The 11,469-nt window shown below is 51.3% G+C and overlaps 3 protein-coding genes across 4 annotated transcripts; all 3 read right to left on the bottom strand.

The window, feature by feature from the left end:
• Window positions 1-133: 133 nt before the first annotated feature.
• LOC131206262 (iron-sulfur clusters transporter ABCB7, mitochondrial) lies at window positions 134-5,320 on the bottom strand. 2 transcript variants are annotated; one of them, XM_058198751.1, is made up of 7 exons: window positions 5,192-5,320; window positions 3,264-3,420; window positions 2,333-2,456; window positions 2,122-2,276; window positions 1,871-2,037; window positions 621-1,802; window positions 134-546 (listed from the first exon to the last, which is right to left on the bottom strand). In XM_058198751.1, exons 1-7 carry the CDS (start codon window positions 5,318-5,320, stop codon window positions 313-315), a joined length of 2,148 nt encoding a protein of 715 aa, XP_058054734.1. In that variant the 3' UTR covers window positions 134-312. The 2 variants fall into 2 exon arrangements, with proteins under 2 accessions (XP_058054734.1, XP_058054733.1); XM_058198750.1 differs by having other exon boundaries at window positions 2,333-2,735.
• A 359-nt stretch (window positions 5,321-5,679) lies between these two features.
• LOC131214984 (vitamin K-dependent gamma-carboxylase) lies at window positions 5,680-7,980 on the bottom strand. Its single transcript, XM_058209341.1, has 2 exons — window positions 7,356-7,980; window positions 5,680-7,291 (listed from the first exon to the last, which is right to left on the bottom strand). Exons 1-2 carry the CDS (start codon window positions 7,874-7,876, stop codon window positions 5,749-5,751), a joined length of 2,064 nt encoding a protein of 687 aa, XP_058065324.1. The 5' UTR covers window positions 7,877-7,980; the 3' UTR covers window positions 5,680-5,748.
• A 1,177-nt stretch (window positions 7,981-9,157) lies between these two features.
• LOC131216027 (trithorax group protein osa) lies at window positions 9,158-10,724 on the bottom strand. Its single transcript, XM_058210425.1, has 3 exons — window positions 10,582-10,724; window positions 9,440-10,489; window positions 9,158-9,368 (listed from the first exon to the last, which is right to left on the bottom strand). The coding sequence occupies exons 1-3, from the start codon at window positions 10,722-10,724 to the stop codon at window positions 9,158-9,160; spliced, it is 1,404 nt and encodes a 467-aa protein (XP_058066408.1).
• Between the last annotated feature and the right edge of the window lie 745 nt (window positions 10,725-11,469).

The following is an 11,469-nucleotide window of genomic DNA, read 5'->3' on the forward strand; positions in this document are numbered from 1 at the left end:
TGAATGTCACAACAATGGCTGCGTCCGGTGCTGCTGTCGGTGGTTTGAAAAGGCCGTTAGTTTGTGCCGTTCGAACTAACACTTCGCAATCGAAAATCAATTCACTCATAGTTGAACATATTTTTGCCAAAGTATTCGGGCATTAGACTGGTTTTAATATTGTTCCTTTTGTCTCTATACACGTGCAAATAGCTCCCAGGGGTCGGAATTTTCTTTTCGTTTTGGCTTAAAAATAGTCAACAATCATTGGCAAAGCTCGATTCCATTGCGTTCGCCACGCCTGGTGCAGGTGCAAATCTTCGCAATCGAGGCTCAATGACTCCCTTCGGTTATCGTTTTGGTGCTACTGTGGAGACGATTCTGTGTGTCCCACAGCTTGGTGTACAGACCACCGCTTCGCAGCAACTGATCGTGTGTTCCACGTTGTCCAATGCGTCCATTTTCAAGTACCAATATTTCATCTGCATCCATCACCGTCGAAAGGCGATGGGCAATGCAAATGCTGGTACGATTATCCGTTGCCCGGGCCAGGGCTTGCAGTATGTTCTACGAAAAGAAGTGAAAGTTGTCTTGTTTCCGTTTACTAGGAAAAACAAAAGGAAGCAGATTCGGTTCCTTACTTGCTCGGTGATGGAATCCAAACTGCTCGTTGCTTCATCGAACACCAGTATGGGTGAGTTCTTTAAAATGGCTCGCGCAATGGCTACCCGTTGTTTCTCTCCACCGGACAGCTTCAGTCCCCGTTCGCCGACCTGCGTGTCGTACTGTTTGGGCCACTGCAAAATGGACTCGTGCAGATCCGCCATGCGGGCCGCATCCTCCAGTTCAGCCTGCGATCGCGACAGATCACCGTAGTGAATGTTGTGGCGGATGGTGTCGTGGAACAGTACCGAATCCTGCGGAACAACGGCGATCGCACGTCGTAAACTTTGCAGATCCACTTCGCGAATATTTTGCCCATTGATTAGTATCTCGCCCGCCGTCGGTTCGAAGAATCGATAAAGTAACCGCACCATCGAGGACTTGCCCGAGCCCGACCCACCGACGATGGCAATCTTCACACCGGGCGGTATCGTGAAGGAAAGATCCTTGAAAATGTCATTACTCTGCGCGTACCGGAAACCAACGTTGCGGAACTCGATCGAAGCCGTCTCACGGTGCACATCCAATGGAAGCGCATTGGAACGGTTCTGAATTGCGCTTTCCACACCCATTAGCGTGAACATGGTTCGCATATCGAGTAGCGCTTGGCGAACCTCCCGATAAACGCTCCCGAGGAACCCGAGCGGAATCGAGAGCTGGAAAAGCAGCCCGTTCACCATCACCAAATCCCCCACCGTCATATTGCCTCGAGCGATCTCGTTCGCGGCCATCACCATAATGGCGCTCAGCGCAACGCTGAAGATCGCATTCTGACCAAAGTTCAGCACTGCCAAGCTGGTGCTCGTCTTCAGACTGGCCTCCTCGTACTTCTGCAGCACCTTATCGTAGCGGTTCGCTTCGTACTGCTCGTTGTTGAAGTACTTTACCGTTTCGTAGTTGATGAGCGAATCGACGGCCTTATTGCCGGCCTCGTTTTCCGCTTGGTTCATGTAGATTCGGAACTTGGTGCGCCACTGCGTAACGGCCAAAGTGTATGCACTGTAAACGCCAACGCAGCCCATCGAAAGGGCCGCGTATGCAAGGCCGCACTTCATTCCGAGTATGCTAGAGACGAGCGCCAACTCAAACACCGTCGGTACAACGTTAAACACCATCGCCGTGAGCACAAAATTGATGCCTCGGGATCCCCGATCGATAGTCTGCACACGAGAGAGAAACCAGTGGATAAGGCCATTGAATTCCCTCTACCAGCATTCGGGCTCATTACCTTCGATAGGGCACCCGTTTGCTTGCTAAGATGAAACTGTAGGTCAAGATTATGCAAATGCAGGAACACATTGGTGGCGATCTTTCGTATTGAATGCTGAGCCACGCGGGCAAAGACGGCATTCCGCAGCTCATTGAAACCAGCAGCTCCGGCACGTGCAATGCCATCTGCGAGTGGAATAAGCGATAGGACATAATAAGAATACGATAGGATATTCTCCGAATGGAAAGTTCGTCTTGGTGGAAACTTACATCCCAACAGCACCGAGATGGTGAGGGCAGAGGCCGCCTCCGGTACCGTGTCCATGCTCAGTACGTTCAGGTTATCGACGCCCATTTTGAACAGGAACGGAACGCAGACGTTCAGTACTTTCGCTCCTCCGAGTAAACTCAACGATATCAAGACTCTGGAATACACGAAGGTTGCAGCGGAGGTCTCGAACGCCCAAGACAAATTGCCTACCTCTTCCGCACTATAGCGTCGTCCTTCGGCCAAATGTACGTGGCCATCGCCTTAATCATGTCGGTGGCGGTCACTGCCGGCCCATCGTAGCTGCCAATCGATTCGCCGGATGCCGGATGGTGCCCTAGATGGAAACAATGACGAATTGGTGGTGATTTGTCGATTGTCGGAGCTGGCAGTAGGGAATGGTTAGGTGGGAACCGTTTGGTGTTAGGGGTTGGCAGCGCTCCACCGTGAAATGGTGCGGTATGCTGATGACCCGTCTTCGTCTTCAAGTAGCCCCTGGTGTGAAGATACCGTCGTATTTGCTGCGTTTGCTGTGGCCGACGAATATTCAGCGGGTTGCCATGACTATCAGACCAACGACCGTCGAATGCGTTACTTTCGAATCCACCCGTCGATGCTAGATTACAGTCCGGACGTTGCGGACCATAACCGTGTGCCAATGGAAAGGAAAAATGTGCAGCACAACCAGGGAAAAGAAAAGAGAGAGAGAGAGAAACAAGAAACGTAACGTAACCCCGTGTTGGCGGCACACATTTTACAAAAAAACAGGCAAAGGCACAAAACATCTCGAACAAAAGTTAAGAAAACGCAAACGGATCCAAATCACGGTTCTACTCTATTATAGCTGGGGGTGTGAGTGTATGTTGGGAAAACAAATTGGAAAAACCTGCGAAAAACAGGAGAGAACGGTAATTTTGTCTACACAATGCATTGCAAACCGAATCGGGTGTTAGCAAAAACCATCTCCGGTCGCGTGAAAAATACATCAAAAAGCATTAGTGTTGGAATTGGATTCTTTTTAGTAGCACTTTGGACAAACGCAATTCCGCAAACGTAATGGTGCATCGAGCGCACATCTCATCGACCAGCCAATGATGTTAGTGGAGTGTGACGGATTATGGGGCACTCGAAAGATTTGGCTTACGTTGTTTCTTCTTCTGAAATATATGCCGCAGGGCGTTTTCGGTGCCATCACGCTGGGGTCCATTGGGGCTAGGACTGGCATAGTATCGTCTTTGTACCGTGTCCCTTCGCCTAGAATCGTTCTGTAAACTTGCTGCGGAAGCCGTGACATGGAGGTGCTGTTTCGGGTACGAAAAGAACGGGACACGCGGTTTATCTAAAATTTGCTTTTGATTTTATTCAAAAATCGGACTCCCTCCCATGCGTACTCTCGATACGCGATCGCCGAAGCTGTGAGCGAAGCCAGCGAACTGAGGCCCGCGATCGATCGGTTCATTTGCAACTCCATAAAATCGAGCAATCGAAGCGCGATCGCTCGGATCGGTCCCAATGGGGGGGTGGATGCGAATGCGACCGCCCGCATGTGGTGAATATTTTGCTCCACGAAGAGGATGGTCAAACAGACGCACAGGTTGTGGCTCAGCAGATCGTCTTCAACGAAGAACAGCTGTTCGTCGAGTCCATGTCCGCTAATGAAACAGTACTTTTCGCGTGGCAATCGCAAGCATCGCAGTTCGGGGTCGTGCTTGATGAACGCGTTGATATCATCCAGCGTAAGTTCGAAGAAATCGTCCGGATTATCGAGAACTATAAATCCGTACTCAAGCAGCAAACTGGTGTTGTTGTGTGTACCGTAGTCGATGAAAATTTGCCGCCTGGCGGGATGGGCCGCGTCCGTGCGAAGCGTGTAGAACAGGTCCAAAGGTTTCCCTTTGCTCAATCGATTCTGAACTTGCCGTGTCGTAAGTGAGAGACCACTTTTCGTTTTGGCACGCGCATGATGGTTAAAAAAGTCCAAAAACGGTGCAAGCGTCATCGATGGGTCATCGGAGAGAAGGTCTTCGAACAGCGTGCCGCCGGGTAGAAAACTGTTAATCATTTGCGTAACCTCCGGTTCCACGTACACACTCCGGGTGTTTACCGCGAAGAATGCCCACTTGAAGCGCTCCAATTTAAATACATCCTGCCACTGGGAATGCAGAGCGGTGACGATTCTTTCAAATGCCATGTTAATTTTCTGGTTCTGCTTAACCATTGTTTTCAATAGCATCTCGGGAAGGTATAACAGTTCCGCTTTTGAGCAAAAGTAAGGATTGGAGAACGATTTTGGCAGCGCCTGCAAATAGGCTTCAAACTTTGGGCCCTTCTTGTGCTCCTGTGCACACAGGTAGAAGGCCAACAGCGTTTGAAAGGGAATCTTCTCGCTGGCTTCGCGCTGACCGAGGGTTTCCACGTTAAACATCGCCCTGAATTCTTCATCCTTCTCGATCGTGTTCCATCCGATCAACGCTTCAAATGGCAGTGCTATGATGCAGTCCCCCGCAGCGATCGGTTTCCGCGAATACAGTCCCTTCCCGGTGCGCTCGAACTTCGCAATTCGTAATGCTGTTTCGTTTCGCCATCCGAGTTCTTTCATCCACCGGAACAGAGGAACATGCTCCAGACACTCACGGGGATGCCTGGAGCCGTCCTTACGATTCCTCTTGGTGCCGTTCGTTGAGCCGTCGGTTTTCATTTCGTTTGCGTTATATAATCCGTCAGCTGATTGCATATTTGCTCTCTGCGTGCTTGCTGGCCGTGGCCTTGATCACGTAAATAGGCCTCGATCACACTTGCGTGGAGGAAGTGAGCAACTTGCGATACTAAAGAGTGTACCTCAAAGCTGAAAGTGAACGTTTAGAGGCAATTCATTCAATTGTGGGATGGTTGGGCCATCAACGCGAGAAAGGATGCATCAACAACAGCACAGCATCCCCTCTTCAGCCGCTGCCGCTCCAACACTCCACGTGTGCGTGCGTAAGATTCTGTTCCGCTTGCCCCGCAGCCCGATCGCATATCGAGAGTACCGTCGGTTGGTTAATCCCAGAACAAAGGCGAAACAACACTTACCCTAGTGTGCAGCTTGCAGTAGTTGTCGCCGAGTGGATGATGATTTTTGAACGAAATTTTCACCACATCCAACAAATTGCGGTGGATTTGCGGGAATTGTTTTGATACGATCTGAAGAAGCACAGCCATTTTTCAACTGACAGTTCAGACACGGTCCTTGAGTTTCCTTTTGACAGTTGAATGAATAAAACTTACAGCACAGAAGACTGTCAGTTGGTTGCAGATTTTGCTGTGAGTTTAAATAGTAAACGGTTGTTGCAATATATTAAAACCAAGATCCGGGACCGATCTTAAATAGAAACGAAGGACGAGTCAGTGCAGATCGAAACCCGGAGTCACTCGGCTACAATTTTTAAAGCTGTTCTCGCCAGAACTGCGAACAAAAACATCTGCGAATTTCGGGCTCGGGTTTACACAAAACCAACTTGTAACAATGATATCGGCTATTTTTATTCGCACAGTATTTTATTCAATTTCATTAACCGACCTTTTCGTAGTGGAAAAAACAAACATACTGAGGGACATCACATTGCAACACAAATGCCTTACTCTGGTTACTAGCCTTCCAGTACGAGTTCCTTCAAGCGCCTTGGCATGGGAACCCCGTAAAATTCGTACAGAAACGAATTGCCTACATTTAGCGTGAATCGGACAAAGTTTTCCCACCGATGAAGAAATTCCTCACGCAACGGCAACATTGCTACGGAGCGCTTCCCTTTGACATCGTCCGAATTCTCTTCCAGTAACTCTTTGGTGCGGTTTACGTATGTGTACATATAACATGACGGGAATCTGCCGATCGTTTCGATCGCATGAAAACTTCCAGGCCGCACTGGTACACTTTGACCGGACTTGAGAACCATTGCAGTTTTCGGTTGGAAAGTGTCCCCGGCATTATCGGTGTCCGTCTCAACTCGCACCGTCCCATTTAGCACAGTCAAAGAAACATTGTACAATTCGTTGGCCACGTAATTGCGAAGCGTTAGACCGGGAAAATCGGCGATAAACATCACATCCGAGTGATTGCTCCAACCAAGAACTGTGTCCGTTAGGCGACGCATATCGGTACGGCGGACGGTAAGCTGTTGCAACAGTGGCAAAACCCAATCGACCGATTCGAAAGGTGACCACGGGGCACGCAGGATGTCCACGTTCGGATTGAAGATCCTCTGCTGGAATCGTCCATTCATGCTGCACCAAATATCGAAGTAGACGGAGATATTCGTCACTGGCCGTGGTGCCACTTGTCTTTCAGGACTCCATGCCTTCTCGAGCTGCACGTTCCGCTCGACGCACCGTGCGAACTGTATGGCCATGTCGGCATGTTTCGTCCATCGATCGTTGTCTGTGAATGCATAAGGCGCTACATACTGCACCCGTCCCGGATTGTTGCGGTCCTCCACACGCACCCCAATCATGGTCGTATCCCAGGCGTGTACCATCATGTCCCAGGAGTAGCCGTAAAGTCCGTTGGTCCAGTTGTTGTAGCCTGGACTGAGGAAGTGCGAGTAAGGTAGAAACAGCTGCAGCGAGCAGTACGCCAGCATGATCGCCATTTTCCATCGTTTGCGACGACGACGATGGTTTTGCTGTTCGCAGCTTTCACGCGAACTGCCCCATGTGTCCTGCGTAGCTTCCGTTTCCCTGGCGCTGACCGGAGCTAGAAGTGGCTCACGGGAAAGAATTCGTCTCGGCCAGCTGGCGCTATAGTACAGCGGAAGTTGAGTAAGACAAACCCACGGAAACATGCCGATATGAAAAAGCCTTGAGTTCATTAGATGGAACGCACTGGCAAACACGGTGGCCACTCTTCGCGTTGGTGCGTAGATCAAGAAAAACACAACGGTCGTATCGAAAAGGCAGCCGAACCAGTGGATAATCAGCAGATCCGTCAGCTGTGCTCCGAGCACCGCTCGGAAAGGAACAAACACCCAATGATAGGATAGGTTGGTCATCGCGTACCCGGACAGCCACTCGTGGCACAATTTCTTCAACCCGGCGATAAAGTACAGCACGAAGAACTGAAACTTTAGGATAAAGTAGTTCCAGAACGGTACGCACTGTCCGGAGGATGCCGGATCTCGCCATGCATCGATGGAGCTGCGGGGGATAAAGGGAGTCCAATCAGACATCCTGTCCATCGGGCGTGCCGGACAGGTCTTACCAGCAGCGGTGTGCATCGGTGAAAAGAAAAAGCGTTCCCAGCAGTCCGTATAGATAGCTGTGGTTGTTCCAGGCGCTTTTGTCCAGCAGAAACACGTACCAATAGGTGACGGCGAAGGCGGCGGTTGACACGCGGAATCGGTAGCCGAGCGCCATGCCTGCCGCCCCGAGCCACATCAGCCCGTACACGAGTCCCATGCGCGGTAGAGTTGGCGGTTCCATCGAGTGGATCAACGGAAACCGACAGTCGCGAGGCTCTCCCCAGCGGAGGTCTAAATCGCCACCACCTCGTTCCTCGGGAATATCGATCAGCATGGCCAGTCCGAACAGAATGCGGGCCACACCGAGTGCGGCCCCGTCGACCGGGCGGTACATACACCGATTCACGAAGCCATCGAATGACGACACACAGCGCAGATCGTGTCCTATGAAGCTACGTAAGAATCGATCCACTTTCCGATCGGGAGAGCCGTCTGTTGAATCCTTCGCGGCATTACCGTCGTCTGCGTCTGTCGTCATCATGGGGGCTGGCCGACGGCACTTTGCGCGGACTACATACTTTACTGCTCAGTGCACGTAATTGTCCTGAACACTAGTCCGCGGCAGTTTGTCTGCGCTGCTCTTGATTTGGCGGATTTTTGTTACTGAAAACATCGTCACACATCAAACACTGCTTATATACTTTTCTCAACTGCCTCGCGAGGATGCCGACGAAGGGTTTCTCCGGCATCCGGAGCGCATTTGAAGGCATGCGCAGAACTCTACACCAACATCCACTGGAAAGAAAGTTGTTTACAAACTATTCTTATCAATTGCTGGCGGCGGTAAACGAAAATAGTAAATTGGCAATTTAATCGATCGAAAACCAGTTCCAAAAGATTGGCTCAGAAAAACTGAACATTTCCTATCGTATCCCGCAAAGGGCGAATGCGCTGCGAGCCACTGAATCTCAATTTCCCGCTTCGAACGACGAACGGATGCTGGGCCAGGCGCAATATGGTGGAACGAAATTGATTTTCATTATCACCCACCTTGCCATGTTTTTCTTTCACATCGTTCATTGATCATCGTCCCGCCGACCGACTGATTGGCATGGGTTCGGTTCGTGACCGAACGTCCATGAGATACGGCAATTGGCCGCAGCCCTTAATGAACCTCGGCAACATTTGCAATAACAAACCGTTATCCCTTTCGGGACCAATCGGTTGGGTAATAATCCGGCTTGTCGTTGTTTGCGCGAGGTGCGATTCCACGTGCTGCGGTACCGCACGAGCGAACGATATGTGGGATTACGTTTGTTCCGGTTGGATAACGTGGTCACCGTTATTAAGGCCCGCCGCGTGTATGGCGGGTGCAGAGCCAATTCGCGCCATTCGGCAAAGGTGAGATGCGTCATCGGCGGCGATGGTCAGACAGCGAGATGGCGATGAAAGTCAACAACCATTACTGACTGTGTCCTCCTCCGCACGAAGGTAACGACCGCACATGGTAACTTGAACTTTCGTTACGAAAGTTTCCGTGGGAGTTTTTCGCATTTTCGTCCATCGAACGATCACCGAAATGTGAATGCTTGTGAATTTGTGAGTTTAAAAAACCATTTCATTTTATTGGAAATTTTCAAACCCTCCTTTTACGAACACTCTCGAGCGCACGACTCTTACTCAATACGGCGCACTGAACCACGGCTTATTGCTTTCACTCACTGTAGTACACAAATAAATAGACGTTTCTTACGGATTTTTTCAAATATCCCATCGATTGGCACATTAACGCCTCCTCCGCGAGCAACCAACGCGAGCGCCATCAACCGTATTGCTGCGGCTGCTGGTCACCGTTGTTGAAGAAGCGGAAGAATCCGCCCCGGTGATTGTTCAAGTAGTACAGAATCTGCATCTCATCCTTGGGGCACTTTGGGTAGTAGGCATCGCAACTGTTGGCCCCTATCCCGTACCCCAATAATGCGGCCCGTGAAAATTTCAGCCACGGCGAGCTGTCCGGGACAGCTCCAAGGATACTGTTAGGAAAACGTAGAAACCTTCATTAGATGGCACTCGTTCCAACTCGTCCCCTTGTTGCGGTACTCACGTCGATAGGAGACCCCGATTGACGGAGCTACTGAAGCCTTGGCCCGTCGAGCTGCGGGACATCATACAGATTAACTTCGGAACGCACTGAAGCTCATCGTTGTCCGCAATATTGTCCAATGCTTGCCGTAGCTGTCCACCGACACCTCCCGAGAACCCGGGAATGGGTGTCGGATTGGGAGCGTAGGCCGGTCGGTTGACACCGAATGTCTGTGCCCCGCTTCCGCCGAACGTTCCGGGGGCAAAGTTGAAGATGCTCTGTAGCACCCCGAGAATGCTTTGCGCATTTGGCGGCTGTGTCCCACTCGACGGCTGAGGCTGCTGGTAATATGGCGCCGATCCACCCTGATACGGAGGTCTGTACGGGGAACTGGGCGCATAGGGTGATTGGTACGCCGCTGAAGGATACTGGGGCTGTGGGTATTGCTGGTACAGACCTCCGACGGATCCCTGCTGCCCGTTGTAGCCATACGCACCGGGATAGTGTGAGTTCATGCTAAACGGATACTGCTGTGTCTGGAGTTCAGGGTAGTTGGCGATCGTTTGATCGTACTGTGCTCCTGCGGGTCCCGTGAGATAATTGTCGTGCAGAGGAGCCCCAAACGGAACGTACTGGTCTTGCTCTTGCCCACCCGCGACGTTGTAGACCTTCTGACTGGCGTACTTGAATTTATTCTTCTTTCGTTTCACTTTCTGTTGGTAGCCCGCAGTGTCTGGTGATGGTGGTGGCGGCGGTGGCGGTGGCGGTGGTGGTGTGATCGTATCACCTCCGGCACCCGCAAACTGAATGGAGGCACCGACCGTGTAGAACTTATCGCCACCCTGATCGCGATTGTAAAAAGGGACGGCATTCGGGGCGGTGGCGCTGGAAGACGGTGCGAAGAACGGGCCACTGTCGGAGCGATGCTGTTCGGACGAGTCCAGGAAGCGGACGCGTCCGGCTCGCTTCACATCCTGCGCTTGAAACGAAATGACCGTCCCTGGACGAGGGTCCGCGCTGGTCGCTTCCGGTGCCCGGAACACGAACTGATCCTTCCCGTCGGTCGCGAAGCTGTGGTACGTCCGAGTATTCACTTTATTAAAACAGCACACTCTTTCCGGCAGAATCCGGCTCGTTCCGGGGAATCGTTGCGCTATACTCACCCAGTATCCTTCCGGTAGCTAATGGCATCCGCACGATCGTTGACGATCATCAGGAGCACCAGGCACTGCGCAATCAGTGCCCCCGTCCCACCGTTAACCCCACTAACCCACTTACGCGATCGTTGGCTGCCGGATGGAGGCATGTTCACTCTGCACCGTTCGCGACTGGAATGGTTCGACAAACCCGTGCTCTTCGGTAACTTCATCGCGTGCCGGCCCCCGGAGGGAGGATCACTGGCTGGATTGCAAAACGAAAGATAGAAAAAATCGTAAACAAAACAAAAAGCCCCAAATACACCAACACCATGGTGGTGGCTGCCCAAAAGGCATTTCACTTTTCACTTTTGCAACGCACAGCCGACTGACTCCGAGCCGAGGAAGTGGGGACAACTCCCACTCCCTCCGCCGGCACACGAAGGCGAACCGGGTTGCGATTGAAGCCAACCACATCGCGTGAGCAAGCGGGCACGGAACTGTGCTGTGAGAAAGGGGTCAAGGGGTTGGTAGTGGGAATTCCGCGGTCTTTATGCAATAGCACATCACGGCTATGGAAGGAAGGCGCCACCAGGCTCGATAGGGTGGCGATAAGGTTCCAAACCGGAATCAAACACGTTTCCATCAGCGTTACATCTTAATGGAAGTTAATCGAATCTTACCCAACGGTTCCCAAACGCACTCATCTTGAACCGCGGATCTTTCAATACGCGTATTAGAGCACCACGTGTTACACGTGTTCGCGATGTGGGAAACGTGCTCGGAGGTTGTTCAATGTAGTGAAAGTGGAAACAATTGGTTTGCCGCAAGTACAGCTTCACTTCCTACGCGATGCAAGAAACTATCTCGTGCGGTCTATTGATTGGTGCATAGTTTCATGCTCTCGTTGAAACC

The sequence above is a fragment of the Anopheles bellator genome, chromosome 1 (genome assembly GCF_943735745.2).
Source record: "Anopheles bellator chromosome 1, idAnoBellAS_SP24_06.2, whole genome shotgun sequence".
NCBI lineage: Eukaryota > Metazoa > Arthropoda > Insecta > Diptera > Culicidae > Anopheles > Anopheles bellator.

Coding starts and splice junctions, on each gene's coding strand:
- LOC131206262 (XM_058198750.1), bottom strand. CDS start 5,320: ATGGCTGTGCTTCTTCAGATCGTATCAAAACAATTCCCGCAAATCCAC. Junction 2,736..3,263: donor ATTTCAGAAGAAGAAACAAC/GTAAGCCAAATC, acceptor ACTGTAATCTAG/CATCGACGGGTGGATTCGAA. Junction 547..620: donor TGGATTCCATCACCGAGCAA/GTAAGGAACCGA, acceptor TTCTTTTCGTAG/AACATACTGCAAGCCCTGGC.
- LOC131214984 (XM_058209341.1), bottom strand. CDS start 7,876: ATGATGACGACAGACGCAGACGACGGTAATGCCGCGAAGGATTCAACA. Junction 7,292..7,355: donor ACCGATGCACACCGCTGCTG/GTAAGACCTGTC, acceptor TATCCCCCGCAG/CTCCATCGATGCATGGCGAG.
- LOC131216027 (XM_058210425.1), bottom strand. CDS start 10,724: ATGCCTCCATCCGGCAGCCAACGATCGCGTAAGTGGGTTAGTGGGGTT. Junction 10,490..10,581: donor AGCTACCGGAAGGATACTGG/GTGAGTATAGCG, acceptor GACGTACCACAG/CTTCGCGACCGACGGGAAGG. Junction 9,369..9,439: donor AATCGGGGTCTCCTATCGAC/GTGAGTACCGCA, acceptor TTTTCCTAACAG/TATCCTTGGAGCTGTCCCGG.